At 34.6% G+C, this 22004-nt stretch overlaps 3 protein-coding genes across 3 annotated transcripts; 2 read left to right on the top strand and 1 right to left on the bottom strand.

Annotated features, from left to right (window-relative positions):
• The first annotated feature begins 4621 nt into the window (after positions 1 to 4621).
• Positions 4622 to 4984, top strand: LOC145799937 (uncharacterized). Its single transcript, XM_082889579.1, has one exon. It carries the CDS (start codon positions 4622 to 4624, stop codon positions 4982 to 4984), a length of 363 nt encoding a protein of 120 aa, XP_082745705.1.
• A 2605-nt stretch (positions 4985 to 7589) lies between these two features.
• LOC145799938 (protein FAR1-RELATED SEQUENCE 5-like) lies at positions 7590 to 8501 on the top strand. Its single transcript, XM_082889580.1, has one exon. The coding sequence runs from the start codon at positions 7590 to 7592 to the stop codon at positions 8499 to 8501; it is 912 nt and encodes a 303-aa protein (XP_082745706.1).
• An 8892-nt stretch (positions 8502 to 17393) lies between these two features.
• On the bottom strand, positions 17394 to 20577 carry LOC114258789 (cysteine-rich receptor-like protein kinase 10). The gene is made up of 7 exons (XM_082888087.1): positions 19569 to 20577; positions 19355 to 19492; positions 19144 to 19265; positions 18832 to 19042; positions 18396 to 18633; positions 17987 to 18137; positions 17394 to 17896 (listed from the first exon to the last, which is right to left on the bottom strand). The coding sequence occupies exons 1-7, from the start codon at positions 20380 to 20382 to the stop codon at positions 17567 to 17569; spliced, it is 2004 nt and encodes a 667-aa protein (XP_082744213.1). The 5' UTR covers positions 20383 to 20577; the 3' UTR covers positions 17394 to 17566.
• Positions 20578 to 22004: the final 1427 nt, after the last annotated feature.

A 22004-nucleotide genomic window follows, 5' to 3' on the forward strand; every position in this document is an offset into this window, starting at 1 on the left:
ACACCACGTTTGTATATTTTATTTTATTTTATTTTTGGAATCCCAATTCCAATCCCAATTAAATGCTGACACAACTTTTTTTAGGTGAGTGTACATAACTCTAATTATAACAAGGTTAAAACTCTAAAACCTTAAAAGTGTATGAAATTCTTTATTTTTTTTATTTATTCACAGTATTTGTGTCACGACCTGCTCCCCGTACCTAAGGGTTAAACATCGTGATGGCCAGTAACTGAAGTTACCTACGGCCAATTCTTAAACAAATAAATAAACGCAAGTGGAAGAAATATTTCAGTAAGGGTACCAAAATAATCATTGGAGCTTCTATTTTTATTACAAAAAGTATTGACCAAAAATGCCGATATTTACATATAAAAAAATGCTATGTATGTCTATTCCGCAGCCTCGAATCTAAGACTTTTCAGAAACTATTTCAGAATTGCATGTTTCCTGAAAATTGTAAACAACTATAAGCACATGGCAGAGTGAGAAATATTATACCAAGAATATAAGGGACACGAAATAACCATGGATAGTTAATTAGGCCAAAACATTTATATAAATAAATCCTTTGAGTAGCAGAAATCATTTGAATAGCAGAACTGAAATACATAGATTATGTAAGTAAATAGCTATAACCACGGTACAGAACAGAGGTCACAGAAGTGACAGTCAGAACAAAGGTACGGATTCAAGAGGTGGCTCGTACGGATTCTAGAGGTGGCTCCCACAATAGTGTAGCACTTAGTTCCGCACAACACTTTGGTCCGTACAGAACAGAGGTACGGATTCAAGAGGTGGCTCCCACAATAGTGTAGCACTTAGTTCCGCACAGCACTTTGGTCTGCACAAAACAGAGGTCAGTGGATCCATGACAAACAGAGGTCCACAAAGTGGTCAAACAGAGGCCAATGGTTATTTAAGTCCCCCAAGGCGTGGAACTCCCGTGGGGTACTTACAAAACATAATTGTTTATAAGGTCATAATCAAATATTCTTTAAAATATAAACAGACATATCCATGGGTTTCATTTTAAGCAAATAGAGTTTAGAAGATAAACCACGTAACTGAAACCTTTATAAAACATAACTTTTATTAAAAACATAACTTGTATAAAACAGATTTTAGTAAGTTAAAATATACGTAAAATATATTTTAGTGACTCTAAATATAATATAACACATCTTAACTTTAATACTTTACCTTTTTTTTTAACTGTTAAAGACCTTTTCACCTGCCACTACTCTTTCCTTCTTCCTCTCTTCTTTTCTTTCCTTTCTTTCTTCCTTTCTTTTCTTTTTTCCTTTCTTCTTTCTTCTTTTCGTTTCTTTCTTTCTCTCATTTCTCTCCAGGTGAAACGTCCCCCTTAAATAGAGAGGAGAACCCACTCTCTGGCCAACACGTGGCCGATCCTCTAATCATTCCACCGATTCGATTATAATTTCATAGATTCATTCCTACTTCAATAGATGTTTAAGATAATTACCATTTGACCTAATATTTTAATATAATTATATAAATAATTTAATTTTTAATTAAGTCACAGATATCAATAGAAAAATAATTATTTATTTTAGTACTACACTCATTATTATTATTATTATTATTATTTATATTATCTATATTATTATTATTTATATTTTGACTTCTAAACTTTTAATAATTATATCATTTTACCAAAATTACACATAATAATATATAATAAATTATATATTTTCCGAACTGAGATTAACTGAGATTAAATAATATTAGTATAAATTTTACAGAATAATTAAAAATCTGAGTTGTTACAATGTTCCCCCTTTTAAAATTTCGTCCTCGAAATTTGCCATAGGTGTAAGTTATCCGCTGCGCACTCTGATAAATATATATTAGATGATTAATCTGATAGAAAATAGTATCTCAAAAAAAATTTTACCAAAAATAACTCACGGTCTAGTTGTCAAAAATTGGTTTGGGCCAAAATGAGAAATAAGGGACGACTTTAAAAACTTTTCACTCGTTTTGTTTACGATAAAAATAAATAAAAAAATAAAATAAAATGAGAATACAATGACAGAATCATATACAGGAGATGAACTTTTCATTGATGGAAAATAATTTCAAAATTAGTATCTTTATAATTTGAACCCACTTTTAAAAAGTCGAAATAAAATTTTTTTTTTGAATACTGAACTGAAAATTATATGTATTTAATTATATTATAATTTTGGTAGGTGCTTGAGCCCGACATCCTTCTTTTCTTTTCCCTCTTTTACTATAACAAATATAAATTATATCTAATATCCTTCACAAATTAGGCACATTAAAAAAAAAATTATTATATATATAATCATATAAAATTATAATATAATTAAATCGACGAACAAAATATAATAATTCGGTATTAATTACCCGCTATCCCACTTCTTAAATGTGCATGAATCCTACGCTCCAATGATGATTTTTTTTTTTATAAACCATTGCTCTGATACCATTTGTCACGACCTGCTCCCCGTACCCAAGGGTTAAGCATCGTGATGGCCAGTAACTGAAGTTACCTACGACCAATTCTTAAACAAATAAATAAACGCAAACGGAAGAAATATTTCAGTAAGGGTACCAAAATAATCATTAGAGCTTCTATTTTTATTACAAAAAGTATTGACCAAAAAGGCTGATATTTACATATAAAAAAGTATTATGTATGTCTATTCCGCAGCCTCGAATCTAAGACTTTCCAGAAGCTATTTCAGAATTGCATGTTTCATAAAAATTGGTAAACAACTATAAGCACATGGCAGAGTGAGAAATATTATACCAAGAGTATAAGGGACACGAAATAACCATGGATAGTTAATTATGCCAAAACATTTATATAAATAAATCCTCTGTGTAGCAGAAATCATTTGAATAGCAGAACTGAAATACATAGATTATGTAAATAAATAGCCATAACCATGATACAGAACAGAACAGAACAGAGGTCACAGAAGTGACAGTCAGAACAGAGGTACGGATTCAAGAGGTGGCTCATACGGATTCTAGAGGTGGCTCCCACAATAGTGTAGCACTTAGTTCCGCACAGCACTTTGGTCCGCACAGAACAGAGGTACGGATTCAAGAGGTGGCTCGTACGGATTCTAGAGGTGGCTCCCACAATAGTGTAGCACTTAGTTCCGCACAGCACTTTGGTCCGCACAAAACAGAGGTCAGTGGATCCATGACAAACAGAGGACCACAAAATGGTCAAACAGAGGCCAATGGTTATTTAAGTCCCCCAAGGCGTGGAACTCCCGTAGTGGTACTTACAAAACATAATTGTTTATAAGGTCATAATCAAATATTCTTTAAAATATAAACAGACATATTCATGGGTTTCATTTTAAGCAAATAGAGTTCAGAAGATAAATCACGTAACTGAAATCTTTATAAAACATAGCTGTTATTAAAAACATAACTTGTATAAAACAGATTTTGACAAGTTAAAATATACGTAAAATACATTTTGGTGACTCAAAATATAATATAATTCACCTTAACTTTAAGAGTAATGATTCATCCCCCCTTTTCCCCCCACCCCCTTTGACCCCCTCTCTCTCTCATTGGTCACCTTTTCTTTTTCTTTTTCTTTTTTTTCCTGCTCCACCAATCACCCCCTGCCACGTGGTAAAGGGGGTGAGGGGGTGACCCCCAAAAGGGGGTCCCAAGCATTATTCTAACTTTAATACCTGACCCTTTTTTTTAACTGTTAAAGACCTTTTCACCTGCCACTACTCTTTCCTTCTTCCTCTCTTCTTTTCTTTCCTTTCTTTCTTCCTTTCTTTTCTTTTTTTTTCTCTTCTTTCCTTTCTTCTTTCTTCTTTTCGTTTCTTTCTTTCTCTCATTTCTCTCCAGGTAAAACGTCCCCCTTAAATAGAGAGGAGAACCCACTCTCTGGCCAACACGTGGCCGATCCTCTAATCATTCCACCGATTCAATTATAATTTCATAGATTCATTCCGACTTCCATAGATATTTAAGATAATTACCATTTGACCTAATATTTTAATATAATTATATAAATAATTTAATTTCTAATTAAGTCACACTTTATCAGATATCAATAGAAAAATAATTATTTATTTTAGTACCACACCCATTATTATTATTATTATTTATATTATCTATATTATTATTATTTATATTTTGACTACTAAACTTTTAATAATTATATCATTTTACAAAAATTACACATAATAATATATAATAAATTATATATTTTCCGAACTGAGATTAAATAATATTAGTGTAAATTCTACAAAATAATTAAAAATCTGGATTGTTACAACTTGTGAAGTATCTTCGTATTTTCTTTGTTTTGTTTGTCTCCCTTTGTTGCTTTACAATTTACCGACTCGCGATTCACCAAATTAGAATCACACAACACAGATTTGGGATCACACTACAACCTTGGTATCTTTTCTACACTGTTTTGGATATGCAAGTTCAAGAACTAAATGCTCATTTCACTGAGTCGAACACTGATTTGTCACTTTGTGTAGCATGTTTGAATCCATCTAACTCTTTCTCTAGTTTTGACAGGAAAAAGTTAATTTATTTTGCTGAATTTTATCCCAAAGAATTTTCTTCAGTGGAGCTCATGGTACTTAATGATCAACTTGATACATATATTATCGACACGCTATCCAGTAATGAGTTCTCAATTTTGAATGGAATTGCCGATATTGCTAAGAAAATGGTAGAGACTAGAAGAGACAAAGTATATCTATTGGTGTATTTGCTCTTGACTTTAGCATTAATCTTACCTGTTGCAACTGCTACTGTTGATGGGGTATTTTCAGCTATGAATATTGTGAAGAATTGGTTACGGAACCGAATGGGTGATGAATGGATGAATGATAGCTTGGTTGTTTACATTGAGAGAGATAGTTTTGATGGCATTGACAATGATACTATTATGGAAAGATTTCAAAAGATGAAAACTCGTCGGGATCAATTGTAAAAGTTTAAAATTTAAAACTTTTTGTAATGGATATTAAATTTTAATGTTTAACATTAGCTCGAAAAATTATTATTATGTTATTATTATTGGGAAAGAAAAATTTTGAGATTGTAATTAATGGGTGCCCCCTCTATATTAAATTCCTGGCTCTGTCACTAAATATGAGCTAATTTGGGATTCTAATATTGGATTAATCATTATAAAGTAGTCAAGAAAATTTTGTTCAAGTCGATTTTTTTTGCCAATAATTATTGATTTAAACCTTGTCCTTAGAGAATCGTCTAGTTCATGTCTAATCCATGAGTTAGTAGACCTAGCTATTTATTTAATTTTTAATTAGTAAATATATTTTTGAAAAAAATTTATAACAAAAATAGGAAATATGTACATATTTGTTTGGTATATTTATTAACAATTTCAAAATTAATTAAGAAATTATGTACTTATTCTTAAAAGGATAAATTTCATTGGTAATCCCTATATTTTAACTCTTGTGTTATGTTTGTCCTTGCAATTTTAATTCACTCAATTTTGACCCTAGATTTATAATTTTGTCTCAATTTGGTCCAATTATTATAATTGCTAGTGTTTTTTTAATTGAAAATACACACATGAGTAGCATCTGTTATTTTTTTATAAACAAAATTATAAACATGTTCAACTTAATAAGTTAATCTCAACCAACTCAATAACTATTTTGTTTCAAAAATCTTAATCGACATTATCAATTGAACCAAATTAATACAAAATCTAAAATTAAGGGTAAAAATCAAACTAATTGAAATTACAGAGACTAAATTGGCATAAGAGACAAAATGCGGGGACTATCGATATAATTTAACCTTCTTAAGATGTGTCTAATACTGATTGTTTCAATATTAAGATATATATTTATATTTGAAAAATTATTTAAGACCAGATCAGGCTATAACCTGAATAAAAAATTAATGGCTTATTAAAAATATTTAATAATTATAAATTCAAATTTGATCAATTTTTCATTTAAATTTTTTCATAGAATTAGGTTGTTTGATAATTTTAATTTATAGTTCCAATTTTTCCTTGTATTTTTTTAAAAATATTTCAAAATTATATATAATTATAATTTATTTTGAAATTTCCTTTTCAATCACAAATTAGTTATAGCTTGAATTTGGTTAAAATTTATTTTTGACTTCTCATCTACAAAAACTAACAATAAACATAAATTAATTTTTTGAACATTATAAAAAGGTAAATAAAGAAATATATTATCAATAATAATAATAACAAACATATTTTTATTTATGATAGTTATGCAAAAGTACCCAAAATTATATATAAAAAATATTATATGATCCATATTCAATTTTATATGGTAAAATTCAAACTTAATCTTAACCACACATTAGTTTTCTAAATCAATTCATCACCCAAACTATCTACCATTCTTTTAATATTCACCTTTTTAAAATCCATTCAAACAATGTTCTGGCCGAGCTCATCATCACCCTTGTTGTTGTGATGCTCATCACCTCCATTAACTATTATGCAACTCCAGTCTAGTTTTTTTTATCTTTGTAAATATAACAAGACGGGAGTGGCTTCTGTCATGTTGGGGCTAAAACTGGACCAAACAGTCCAGTCAACAGGATCGTGACACGTCAGCAGATATAGCAATCAAAGGTTGAGATTCAGCCACACATGTAGAGTCTTAACTCTTACATCAAACAACATCGTTTTATACTAACGGAGGATCACAAACTAACGTTGAGGGCTTTTCATCGTCATCTTCTGGTGAGACTTCTCATCTTCATGCTCAAAAGCAATAGGTGATTTTTTTCGCGCTAAAAAACGATAGTGATTGTTTGTCTAGAAATTTTCTCTCCTCACCAAAAATCTTCATTCGTAAAAAATTAATGGATGAATCAATGTGTACTGAAGCTTTTGAACCTCCATGGATGAGAGATTTGTTGGGACCAAACAGGTGATTTGTATGCTCTGTCTCTCAATAGCTAGTGTTATTGGCTTTTCATATATGTTCATAATATACATACACACACACACATATATAGGGATATATATTGTATATCTATGGCTTCTTTTTTTTCTTTACCAGATGTTCACATGGTTTATATAACTTTTGTGAATGTACCTATATACAATAACTTCTATGCTTCTGGGACTAATTTATAATTTTTCCAATCAATTTGATAAGTGTAACTTTTTATTTAGAAAATATCATAGGTATTTATGTTCTCAATTATGCGTTCACTAGAAATTATATAAAAAGAACGTGGTAAGGTTATATTACTCTGAATGATTTCATAAATAAAATTTATTTTGTTGTTGAAAATTAAAATAGGGATGCCAATCCAAACCTCAATACACCAGATTACAAACCCCGAATAGGTTTGGAGTTTGATTCATTGGATGATGCAAAAAAATTTTACAATGAGTTTGGAAGGATTACTGGTTTCAGTGTTCGAATTGAATACTCTAACACTTGCAAAAAAACAGAGAGGATCACTTCTAGGAGGTTTGTTTGTTCGAAAGAAGGGTTCCGACGTGAAGACAATAGGGATATCAAAACTAAAAAGCCACGTCAAGAGACAAGAAAGCACTTATGAAAGTTGTATTGAATAAAAAGAGCCAAAAATATGAGGTTACTGATTTTTTTGATGATCACAATCACCCACTTCATATTCAAGAATGTGTCCATTTGATGCCTTCGCAACAAAAAATTACAAAAGCTCAAGCAATTGAATCTGATTTGGCAGAGGCCTCTGGGATTAGATTACGCTCATCGTTTGAGCTTGCATTTCAGCAAACAGGTGGAAGGGAATGTCTTGGTTTTACTCGCCAAGATTTGAAAAACTATCTTTGGACCAAACGACAACGGGACTTGAAGTTTGGGGAAGCTGGAAGTTTATTGGCGTATTTCGTGGACAAATCAATGAAAGATTCTTCATTTCACTTTAATATGCAATTAGATGTTGAAGAACAAATTACTAACATCTTTTGGGCTCATCCGAAAATGATAATTGACTATAGTGTGTTTGGGGATTTTGTTAGTTTTGACACAACATATAGAACTCATAAGGATTATCGTCCGTTAGCAGTTTTTTTGGGGTTTAACAATTATAGAAAGAGTGTTATATTTGGGGCTGCACTTCTCTATGATGAAGCTGTTGCCTCATTTGAATGGTTATTTAGGAGCTTCTTGGATGCTATGTCGGGAAAGAAACTGAAAACATTTTTCACTGATCAAGACCCTGCTATGGCAAAGGCTATTTCGTTGGTTATGCCTGACACATTCCATAGAATATGCACGTGGCATATGAAGCAAAATGCAATTAAGCACTTGGGAAGTAAATATGTAGGTGATCATGGTGGGATTGGTGCCAAGCTTAGTAAATTCATTTACAATTATGAGGATGAGGAAAACTTTTGCATTGCTTGGGAAGAAATGCTTGACAGATTTGATGTTCATGATAATAGTTGGTTGCCTACTATATATGGGGTGAGGGGAAAATGAGCAAAGCCTTATGTTATGACAGTTTGGTCGGCTTGGGCTGATACTACACAAGTAAGTGAAAGCTTCAATGCCAAGCTTCGTAATTTCTTGCAATCAGACTTACGAATAGTGAATTTCTTTAAGCATTTTGAAAGGGTTGTTGATGATATTAACCACATAGAGTTGGAATGTGAATATGCTTCTCGTCAAAAGTTGCCGAGAATTAGATTACCCGTTCCCATGTTGATTAATACAGGAGATTTTTACACAAACCAAAATTTTGAATTATTCAAGATAGAATATTTGAATAGCTTGCGTGCTTTTGCTTGGAAATAAGATGAAAGTAACCTTTCACATGACTATATGGTCAAGATACCTGATGAGCCTATGGTTCGTGAAGTGAAAGCCAACCTACAAGGCCCTCAAGTGTCATGCACTTGTCGATTGTTTGAGAGATGTGGAATTTTGTATTCCCATGCTTTGAAAGGCCTTGACATGATGAACATCAAAGAGATACCGGAATCTTACTTGTTGAAGAGATGGGCAAAAAAAGCCAAAGATGGATTGGTGCAAGACAATAATAGGTGTGTAGCTAAACAAGTTGTGGCTGATTTGGATATGAATGCTCATTATAGAATGCTGTGCCCAAGTTTGATTAAGTTGGGTTGTCGTGCGGCTGAAAGCAAAGAAACTACATGCATGCTTATGAAAAATTCTATTGAAATGGAAAAAAAGATTGATGATGTCTTAAGCAAACAAGCTAGTGTGAATGAACAAGAAAATGATGCTCATGCACCTTCATGTCCACAAAAATCAAGTGAAAAGGTTGCAGAAGAAAATCAACCTTATAACCCACATGTTTTTAAAGCGAAGGGGTTAAAAAAAAGGAGGGTTTGGGGAAGGGTAGGCCAAAAAAAGGCCTAAGAATTGGGTTGAATTGCAACCCAAAGTAAAGAAAAGTAGACGCAAAATGGAATCTCAATCAGCCCCTCAGCCGTCTATTACAGATTGTACAATACAGGTTGAAGGTTATTTTCTGTTTATAAATGTTTTCTTTCTTAATCATACACTTCTTATTGATTTTATATAAATTTGCATAATATAGGATAATATGCCTCTTTATGTGCTTGTGTTCGAAGATAAGAACATGGATCGAAGTCCTCTCCATCCACAAGGTGTTGAGATGCCCAATTCCATGTCATGGATGATCCCAGAAACACCTCAAGCTTGGAACCATCTTTCATTCACTCATTTGTTACAGGTGACAATGAGTTCTACTGAAGTTTAATTATTTGGTTTTGTACAACTTATATTATTCATGTCAAGACTGCATAGTTTTGATTTGTTTTCTAACACATTACTTTCTTTTTTGATGTAGGAGTCCTTACTTTGTCCTTCAATTGAAGATTCTAAAGGATCCTCAAGCGCACAATATAGTAAATTTATCGGACTTTAGTGAAACTAGTTTAGACAATTTTTTTAAAAGAATTTTTTGATAATGGCCTTTTTTGAGATCTTAGACAACAACAAAGTGTACATGGCTTCCAGCATGCTTGTTATTTACAGTGGCCTTTTGTTCTTGGTTATGCTTTTCATGTGCTGTTGATGTTGATTATGGGGAAGGTTGTTGATAGCAAAGAATTATTTTTGTAAGTAAATATCAGCAACAATATTTCTGCAAAATTGGAGATAATAACACTTTGTAATTGTGTATGGATGGAGGAGATGCCTAACTTCCATTTTTAAGTTGTTACTGCTGAAACAAATTTTGCTTTGTAATTGGTTTTTGGACTCATGGCCACCATCAAAAAAGGGAGGAAAAAAAAAAACCATGTGTACTCTGCTTCATATAATTCAACATAATGCAATCTGTCCAGAATGCAATCTGTCCCGTCAATAATCACCTTTAACAGCATAAACTATCATGTTTAAACATAATCATAATTTAAAAATTCTTTCTCATCATTTTAAACTACCAAGTGATGTGTTAAATACAAACTCATTTCAAATAACTCATTTAATATTGCAATCTATATCGAAATCCAACATGAATAATTGTGCATCTTTTTCGTCTTAATTTCCGCCCTTTTTCTTTTAGGTGAAGAAGTGGGACTTGTCACTTGCATCAGTTTGGAACACTGTTGTGTGGCTCATGCTTATGAACTTTGCCATGAAGATCGTGACAGAAACTGCGCAGAGCTTTCTGAAGGAACTGCAGGAAAAGGAGTTGGCCTCATTGACAAAAAGTGCACCTACTTCAACATCCACAATATGCAATACCAGCCAAGCTCTTGGCTAAGTTTCCCAGCTGTTATATATATATATATATATATTATGTTCCACGAAAGTCAACTATTAGTGGCTGAAAATATGTTAGTGTCATGATTAGAGGCTCTGAAAGTTTTTTATCTCACTAGCCTCAATCTTAATTTGTGTTATACAACACCTAGATAAACAGGGGATAATATAGTTTTGTTTTCCTCTTGTTAAGCATGAAAAGTGAACACATTTTTCAATCATTATTAGGGCTTGGCATCTTTTTTAAGTTATCCTAGGAATTTAATTTGGTATAATCTCCATGGAGATACATGTGTATTTACTCTCAGACAGGAAATATCTGTATTTTAAGTTTTGCTTTCAGACTCAACTTGTCATATTCCTTTCTGCAGCTCAACGTTTCTCTTTCCTTTTGCTTTCTCTTCTGCTGTGCCATATAAGATTGCATAGTGTGGCTTAACTACGTGAGAGATTAAATTCATTTTTTTGTTCCTCCAATTTTTCTGGCATGGTATTTGACACAACTCGATTCTAATAGAAAAGGTTTGGGAGATCATTGATAAGGTAAGGTGGAGTAGAAGGGTAGTTATAAACTGTCAGTTTAAGTTGAAGTATGAAGTAAATATTTAAAATCAAAAATTTGCATGAAACCCGACCCATTGTTCAAGCTTGGGAACCCTTTTGATGTATTATGAATGACTGAAAACTGATTTTTATTTGTTTATTTATTTTGTTGAAGTTCATCAGCAGTAGTGAATTAGTTACTAAAAAAATTAGTTGCAAAACAGGCCGCAGGGAGAAGGTAGTTTCAACATTTAATTATAATTGTGCAAATTTACTTTTAAATCCACAAATTGTGAGTTTTATAATTTCTCTGTGGTCTCTTCTTCAAGTTGAATGAAATTTGAACTTGGTGTTGCCCTACAATAGCCCCATTCCATACAACAGTTCATTTGATTTGGCTACTATTAATTCAGTAGCTTTAGAAATTAGAGAAACCATGAGATCCTGACATACACACTAGGTCCAACATTGGTATTCTCATGAAAAATAGAACAACAGTCAATTTGAATCATTGGTGGCAATTCAACTTCCTATAAACAACAGCAGCTCAATCAAGGACACATCAACTGATATCTCAAATTGCATTCTGGACAGATTGCATTATGTTGAATTATATGAAAAGCCTATAACACTAGCTATTGAGAGACAGAGCATACAAATCACCTGTTTGGTCCCAACAAATCTCTCATCCATGGAGGTTCAAAAGCTTCAGTACACATTGATTCATCCATTAATTTTTTACGAATGAAGATTTTTGGTGAGGAGAGAAAATTTCTAGACAAGCAATCACTATTGTTTTTGAGCGCGAAAAAAATCACCTATTGCTTTTGAGCGTGAAGATGAGAAGTCTCACCAGAAGATGACGATGAAAAGCCCTCAACGTTAGTTTGTGATCCTCCGTTAGTATAAAACAATGCCGTTTGATGTAAGAGTTAAGACTCTACATGTATGGCTGAATCTCAACCTTTGATTGCTATATCTGCTGACGTGTCACGATCTTGTTGACTGGACTGTTTGGTCCAGTTTTAACCCCAACATGAGAGAAGCCACTCTCTAAAAAGACAATGTTGTGAAAATGAAAAGGTACCGTTAGAGTTTTAAAGAGTTAAAAACGAAAAATAAAAAAATGCGTGATTTTAGGTTTTCTTATTCCATATATGGGTGTTAATTTTTTTTTTTTAAATACATAAATTATGGAATAGTGTTCATTATTTAAAATTTTCTTGGGCAAGTCAATTAAATGTTTTTTATTTTTTACAAATAAAAAATTTGAAAATTTTGTTTAAGAAATTTTAAAAATGGTCAAATCATAAAGAACAATGTAAGACATCTTATTCTAAAAAATTAAAAAAAAAAAAAAAACTCATAACTATATTATCAATTCACATATATCAAAAGAAATAATAACAACAATATAAAAAAATACACAAACATCCACCAAAAAATAAAATAAAATAAAATTCAAATCAACTCCCAAAACAAAGATAATTAACAGATATATATTTATTATCAATTTAGTTGGAAAAAAATACATTGGAAAAAAAAAAGAGTCATATATAGAAGAAAAAAAAATACTTACATGAAAATATAAATTTACAAAGAAAAAAAAAAGTCACAAACAAACAAACTTGAAATAAGTTTAGACTATTAGCAAAGAGAGAGAATAACCATTGCATCATTATATTTGGGGAGGAGTTGGCCGGGCTGGAAAAAAGATCAAATATTGAGTATTTTAAAGAGAGAATTGTATTGAATTTTTAATTTGATTGAGTTTTGAAAATTTTAGATTTATATTATTTTCGAAAAAGGTGAGAGTGGAATGAAGGTGACTTACCATATTATTTTGAATTTTGAAATCATAGATAATTAGTGTCTTTATTTTTTTTAGGGAGCTTTTTTGATAAATCAACTTTCTAAGAGCTTTATTCCATCCAACCCATATTCTTTTTGACTATTCCATTAGGTCCTATTTGAGATAAGAAGATCAAAATACCCTTTTCATCTACTTATGTTCCATTTAGTTCACATTATTTTCTTATGTTTCAATAAGCCCTATGGGTGACATAATTACCAAAATACCCCTAATGTGAATGTTCACACTGTCAATGTGAATGTTCATATCGTCAATGTGTAGGGGCCCGGCCCATGTCGATCCTCGTGGGTGCTCGGAAAAATTCGAGTCGGGCTGGGGCGGGCCCGACCTATTGACAATGTGAATATTCACATTAACACGTTAACATTCACATTAATAGGAGTGTAAAATTGGCCCGCGTCCCGTGGCGGCGCGAAACCCGTCCGTGGCCCATGGGCGGCTCGGGGCGGGCCCGGTCCGGCCCGTTGACAATGTGAATATTCACATTGACATATTAACATTCACATTGATAAGAGTATAAAATTGGCCCGCGGCCCATGGGCGGCCAAAAGCCCGCCCACTGCCCGGGACGAGCTCGGCCTGTTGACAATGTGAATATTCACATTGACATGTTAACATTCACATTGACAGGAGTATAAAATTAGCCCACGCCTCGTGGCTGTCCGAAACCAGCCCACGGCCCGTGGGCGGCCTGGGGCGGGCCCAGCCCGGCATGTTGACAATGTGAATATTCATATTGACATGTTAACATTCACATTGATAAGAGTATAAAATTGGCCAGCGGTCCAGGGCGGGCCCGGCCCGGCTCGTTGACAATGTGAATATTCACATTGGCATGTTAACATTCACATTGATAGGAGTGTAAAATTAGCCTGTGTCTCGTGGCTGCCCGAAACCCGCCCACGGCCCGTGGGCATCCCGGGGCGGGCCTGGCCATTTTTTTAAATTCTTTTTAATTTTTTCTACCAAAATTTTATTATTTTCCACAAAAAAAGACACTAGGCCTCGGCGCGGGCCGAGCTTCGGACCGAGTCTTGAATGGGCCTTAACCGTGCCGATGGGTCGGGTTGGGCTTCAAAGTGATGGCCCAGGCCCTAGCCTAGGGTCTCAGACTAGGCTCGAGCCTGGGCCCAAACGAGCCTTTCTCGGGCCGGGTCGAGCCAACCCACGGGCCAAAAAATTAGGCCCAAGCCCTAGCCCTGGTACAAGGGTATTCGGGCTTTGGATGGGCCGATGGATCGAGCCTCTGGCCGGGCCAGTGGGCGTGGGCCTAGCCTCGAGCTTAGGTTGGGCTTGGATGGGCCTGACCATTTTTTTTTAATTCTTTTTAATTTTTTCTACCAAAATTTTATTATTTTTCATAAAAAAATACATTGCGCCTTGGGCGGGATAGGCCTCGGATCGAGCCTTAAATGGGCCTTAAGCGGGCCGATGGGCTGGGCCGGGCTTCAAAGTGATGACCTAGGCCCTAATCTAAGGTCTCGGACATGCTCGGGTCCGGACCAAAACGAGCCTGCCCCGGGCCGTGGGCGAGCTTTGGGCAGCCCACGGGCCGTGGACCAATTCTACATTCCTATCAATGTGCATTTTAACATGTCAATGTGAATATTCACAATGTCAATGGGCCGGGCCTACCCCGGGCCGCGGGCAAGCTTCGGGCAGCGGACAAATTTTACACTTCTATCAATGTTAATGTTAACATGTTAATGTGAATGTTCACATTGTCACGGGTTGCGCCAAGCCCGCCCCAGGCTGCAGGCCAATTTTACACTCGTATCAATGTGAATGTTAACATGTCAATGTGAATATTCACATTGTCAACGGGCCGAGTTGGTCCCGCCCTGGGCCGCTGGCCAATTTTATACTCTTATCAATGTGAATGTTAACATGTCAATGTGAATATTCACATTGTCAACAGGCCGGGCCGGGCACGCCCCGGGCCTCCCATGGGCCGTGGGTGGGTTTCGGGCAGCCACGAGGCTCAGGCAAATTTTACACTCCTATCAATGTGAATGTTAACATGTCAATGTGAACATTCACATTATCAACGGGCCGGGCCGGGCCCGCTCTAGGCGGCAGGCTGGCTTTTGGGCGCCCATGGGCTGCGGACCAATTTTATACTCTTATCAATGTGAATGTTAACATGTCAATGTGAATATTCACATTGTCAACAGGCCGGGCCGGGCCCGCCTCGGGCCGTCCATGGACCGTGGGTAGGTTTCGGGTAGCCACGAGGCACGGACTAATTTTACACTCCTATCAATGTGAATGTTAACATGTCAATGTGAATATTCACATTGTCAACGGGCCGGGTCGGGCCCGTCCTGGGCCGCTGGCCAATTTTATACTCTTATCAATGTGAATGTTAACATGTCAATGTGAATATTCACATTGTCAACAGGCCGGGCCGGGCCCGCTCCGGGCCGTCCATGGGTTGTGGGCGGGTTTCGGGCAGCCACGAGGCGTGGGCTAATTTTACACTCCTATCAATGTGAATGTTAACATGTCAATGTAAATATTCACATTGTCAACGGGCCGGGCCGGGCCGAGCCAGCCCCGGGCAGCGGGCGGGCTTTTGGCTAGCCATGGGCCACGGGCCAATTTTATACTCTTATCAATGTGAATATTAATATGTCAATGTGAATATTTACATTGTCAACGGGCCGGACCGGGCCCGCTCTAGGCCGCCCATAGGCCGCGGGCGGGTTTCGCGCCGCCACGGGATGCGGGCCAATTTTACACTCCTATTAATGTGAATGTTAACATGTTAATGTGAATATTCACATTGTCAACGGGCCGGGCCCGCCCCGGCTCGCGGGCGGGTTTGGGGCCGTCCATGGGCCAATTTTACATTTCTACCAATGTGAATTTTAAAATATGAATGTTCACATCATAAAATTGCTAACCGTTCAAAAAATATTTATAAGGATATCAAAATTAAATATAAGGGCATAAGTGTCCAAGAAAATAGTGTAAATCAAGAAAAAGGACTTTATGGAATAAAACTATACATACATGGGACTAAATGGATTAAAAAATTCCTTCATGGACTTGTTGGGTTAAAACACTTCTAAATGAGATTTATCAATAATTTACCTTTTTTTTATTTGAATTGTTTTGATCAACATTAGTTTTGAAAAGAGTGAGGGTGACTTATGATATTATTTTGAATTTTAAAATTCAAAATTGTAAATAATTAAAATATATATTTTTTTTTTGAATTTTTGATTTAAGGAACTAATCAAGAGATTTTTTTTTTAGTTCTTTAAAAATTAACAAATTAACAAAATTAGTTTGAAAGTTTGGAGTTTTCACAATCATTGTTATTAAAAAGACCCTTTTTCCTTATATATATAAATGGGGTTTTTTAGTTAAAATAGTTATAGAAGATAAAATAGACTTTTTAGCCTAATATGACAAAATATCACATCCAAACCATACTCATTGCATTTTTTCTCTCACAAAAGTCAAAAAAGCCAAAAAATCTATCTCAAACGAGACTTTTTAACCCAGGTTAAAATAATCAAAAAGTCATCTCACATCCCAAACGAACCCTATCTTAGTCAAGACTCTGAGCTAAAATTTTCAATTCAAAATGATAGAGATCTCAAAAGTTCTACTAAATTTATTATCATATGTCTCTCATGGGTGTAGAACCCACATGGTGTGGATCACACGCCCATGTGAAATATTTGGTAAGAATTTTGATAAAACTTTTAGAGTCTGTAACATTATTCTTTTCAAATTATTGGGTTATAATTAGCACGCGTATCAAATTTGGGGTTATATAATAAATTGTTGACTCTCATGAACTAAACACGTATAGATATAACGAAGATTATATTAATGAAGAATTTAAAGATTTTGTGAGTAAATTTATCAAAATGAAGAACTCAGTCAAAGATTAAAAGGCTCCATTTTATTAGTTCGTTTTGGGCATTAAAATGCATGATGGGTCATTTAAGTATTATAATTAGAGTTGTGTTTCTTTCAAGCTTAAATATGAAATTAAAAAAATTTAAGAGGCCCACAAAGCGCTTAAGAAAATTTCAACATATGCGCGCGCGCGCACACACACACAAAAAAAAAAAGTGTGTAACTATTGTAATTAAAATCACAAAAATTAAATATATTTGACTGTGAATAATGAACTTGATTGCATTATCAAACACATTATTACATGCTACACATAAATGACATACTTGAAGGGAATGAATTATCAAACACACTATTACATATTTAATTTCTAATTACATTTTCCAGTGTTCTGAATCTTACAAATATTGAAATATATTTTTTGTACTTGAGTTTGAGTTTATTTCTTTCACAATATAGAGTTATTATTGAATCTTCATATGGCCTAGGCTTCACATTATCTGGGATATAATTCAGTAATTGATGTTTCATTCACAGACCATGATATTGACTTGCTTGTAGATTGATCCGATTCTAAGCCTTGTCTTGTTTTTGACTTTGTTCCACTACAAGCAAAGAATGCAGGTTGTTGAGGAATTGATAGAGTAACAGAGTCGCTGTTAAGCATTACAACAATCGTTGCCATAGAAGGTCTAGCATCTGGATCTTCTTGGACGCACAACAAGCCAATATGAATGCATCTAATGATTTCATATCTTGAATATGACCCTTCCAAAGAAGAATCCATTAATTCCAATGGTCTTTCCTCCCTCCAGAGTTTCCAAGCCTACAACAATTCATTATTTACGACTTTGTAGATATGATGATTTTTTACTGAGATTGAAACTAATAGTCATAAATTTTTTTTATCACTCACATAGCTTAGAAGGTCCTCCGCATATTCTGATTGGTAAAATGTATTATTTTTCTTGCCACTTGTAATCTCCAAAACTAAGACACCAAAACTAAACACATCAGACTTTACCGAAAATAGTCCATGCATCGCATACTCTGGAGACATATAACCACTGCAAGCCAGCACTAGTGTTTTAGCAACAAAAAAGTAATAGTCATAAGAAAAGAAGAAATTGCATGTAACGCCTTTTTTATTTTTGTGTCTGCAAAAAAATCATAAAAATTAGATACGAAACCATTGAGAGTAGTAAGCACAACAATTTAACTCAGAAAAAAATGCATGCTTTCCATGAGATTGCATAAAGATTGTACTCACTATTTCAAATTTGAGAAGAACATATATAAATTGCATGTGGGGACACAAAACTTACTATGTTCCAACAACTCGGTTTGTATTTCCTTGAGTTTGATCCACACCAAAGATCCTAGCCATGCCAAAATCTGAAATTTTTGCATTCATGTCCCCATCTAATAGAACATTGCTAACTTTGAGATCACGGTGTATAATTCTAAGTCGAGAATCTTCATGAAGATAAAGCATCCCTCGAGCTATTCCTCCTATAATCTTGTAACGTTTTGACCAATCCAACTTTTCTTGTTCTTGTGGATCTGCACATTGAGCAGAAAAAAGGGGGGGGGGGGGGGGAAATGTTCTAAGTTAACAATGAGGAATTAAATGTGAGCATGATGTGAACATTTTGGAATGGAACCATAAGCACTAGAATGCAATTTGTAGAACGTGCACTCATGGCTATCATGTGTTATTATCTAGCTAAATAAAAGTATTATTAAGAAGCTTTGGCAAACCAAATAGAAAGTAATCCAGGCTTTTGTTGGGCACAAATTCATAAATGAGTATCTTCTCTTCTCCTTCCAAGCAAAATCCGAGTAACCTCACTAGATTTCTATGTTGAAGCTTGGCTACCAACACAACCTCATTCTTGAACTCTTCTGCACCTTGTCCGGAGTTTCGAGATAGCCTCTTCACAGCGATTTCTTGTCCATTGGAAAGTATACCCTGACAACATATGATATCCACTGAAATTTTGTAACCAAATTTGTGCAACTTCTAATATTATTGAATGATTCTGTATTTTACAATTAGATCCAACACCTTACCTTGTAGACGGATCCAAATCCACCTTCACCGATTTTGTTATCATCAGAGAAGTTGTTCGTGGCGACTTGAATTGTAGCCAAATCAAATTGCAAGGACTGTACTGCTGAGATTTCATTCCCAACTGGACATATCAAAATGTAAATACAATTAATGAATTTGTAAACAAGAGAAAACAAGTTTTATTTTGTTTTATTTTATAGTTAGTCTTACTCATATCTGATTCAACAACATCATATTTCTTCTTCCTTTTCCTACATACGAGACAGGATCCTAAAATGACAAGTAAAACAGAGCCCCCAATTGAAACAACGATGGCGACGAGTACTTGAGTTGACATTCCTCCCTTTCCTGCATCACCAAGAAAATTCAATTTCAAAATCCATCTATCCAAACAGAGTCTATATATGTCTTGTTTTGAATTTACCTGGACTGCTTGCATCAGGAGGAGGAGGAGGTGGAGGTGGTGGCGGTGGCGGTGCAGTGGCGGTGACGTTGTAGAAAGGGTAGAACTCATACCTAACATTACAACTCGGAAACAGAACCCTCGCTCCCTGATTTCCATCACAGCAACTCGGAAAATTCGAGATACCATCTCGAAGACATTTATTGCAATCCATACCATTCAAGTCCGGTGTGCACTGTGCTAACCCATACAGCGTTTGAAGAGATGAATAATTAGTTTGACTCGTTGCGAACTTCTTACCAAACCCACCATTCGAAGCCCGTGTGGCTATATCATCCATTACACCGCCCAAGACTTCTCTGAAACTGGTTATGTTCGTTACGTTCTGCGAATTTCTCAGAGTTACCCAACTTGCCTCATCGGCAATAGAGAAGATGGTCTGGTTCGAGTATCGCAACATGCACTCATCGTACCAAATCGTGACAACTTTCGAATTGGGACACCTTTGTACTACTTCTTTGGTAGCAGTGGTTACACAATCTTGACAGACCGCGGTGGAAACATCGCCACGACAGAGGAAGAGGCCGTAGACTCTGTTGGGGGGGTTGAGTCCGGCGGTGGAGTTGGAGAAGCCATTGATGGAGGTGGAATTGGAGGAGAGGGAAGAGAAGAGGGTGTTGAGGTTGGTTTGGTATGTGCTGTTGGGAGTGTAAGTTGTTGTGTTTGCGCAAAGAATGGCAAGGTAATTTGGGGTTGCTTTGATTCTGGGGTTAAGGAAGCAAATTAAAATGCAAACAAACAAAAGGGATGTGGAGATATTGAAGGATGAGTTCATGGTGATCAAGCTCTGGATTTTAGAGCCCCCTGGGCATAGTTTTGGGGGGTTTAATTGATAAAAATCAGATTCAGATATGTTGAGGGAATTCGGTAGGGGAGAATGGAAACTATTGCCATATCCTTAGGAAGAGAAGCTATTATTCTCGAGTAGGATCCAATTAAACGAAATCTCAAATTGTAATTTTTGAAACACAACATTTGAATGAATATATGTCGGGTTTGGTAGAGTTTTCTAAATATGATTTGAGAATAAAATTGTGTTTGGTAGAGTTTTCTAAATATGATTTGAGAATGAAATTGTGTTTTGAGTTTGTGATATTTGGAATTATGATTTGAGTATAAAAAATTTGTTTAGTTATGAGTTTTGAAAGGATTTTTGAATTGAGTTTTAAGTTGAGTGATGAATTGAGTTTTGAATGTTTGATATGACATGTGAAATACAAAAATTTGTTTAGTAAAGAGTTTTGAAAGGATTTTTCAAAACTTAATTCAAATTGTTATAACTCATAACCAAACATACTACTCAGAACTCTGTTGAAAATTCTGATTAACATTCATAACCAAACTCTTTTAAAATTTAATTAAAAAATAATTATTAACAAAAAATAACATTAATCAAATTTTTAACTGAAAATATTACAAAGGAAACAATTTTTTGTTTTCAAAATAAATATTCAATTACTGATTTAAAATATTTTTTATTGTATATTTGGTTCAAATTATTTTTTAAAAAATATTTTGATTTAAAATATGAAAAAAATATATATTATTTTTGTCCAAAGAAAATCAAAAACAAATTCTCATTTTTCTCTTCCAAATAACACGTGCCATTTGCAATCAATCAGCTGGACATTCGGGTAGACCAAAATCACTCTTTTCAAAATTCAAAATTCAAAAATTCACTATGTTGCCAAACAGGTTTTCAAATGAGTTTTGAAATGTGACTTGGAATCAATTTTGGAAAGCTTAAACCAAATAATGTGCTAAAAATAACTTTGGAATTAAGATTCCAAAGCTATACCAAACACAACCATAATTTTTCCGAGGAAGAATGAGAAAAAAAATACTGGCCGCTGAAGACTTTTTTTTTGAACAAAAAAAAGGATGTTATGAGGGAATCATGATCCTCTCCTTACTCTCTCTCCTTAACTCCTTACTTACTGGGTCATTGGCCCACTTTTGGGCCTAATTTTGATAATCCGAACCGTTACGTTTTAAGATTTGTTTAGTATATTATACCTGTAAAAAATCAAGTTGATCGGATATCAGAAACTACGTGTTCGGATCATCAAACTAAAAGCCATTTTAAAAAAAAAAAAAATTAATAAACAGTTTTCCAAAGACATGCTTTCTAATATCCGATCAACTTGATTTTTACAGGTATGATATACTCAACAAATCTTAAAATGTGAATGGTTAGGGAGACAAGGAGAAAAATTAAGGACAGGATCCAAATTCGTTCTAAAATGTCATTACAGCATCCGTGGGCCCAAATCTCGGATAACCAATTGCAGGCCTGATTTGATCAAACTTATAAGAAATTATTCACCACTAAAGTATTAATGAAACTCAACTACACGTTACAGATGAACTTAAATTTCGATCGGAATACAGAATGAA

Source organism: Camellia sinensis, chromosome 9 (genome assembly GCF_055761805.1).
Source record: "Camellia sinensis isolate YWXY chromosome 9, ASM5576180v1, whole genome shotgun sequence".
Taxonomy (NCBI): Eukaryota; Viridiplantae; Streptophyta; class Magnoliopsida; order Ericales; family Theaceae; genus Camellia; species Camellia sinensis.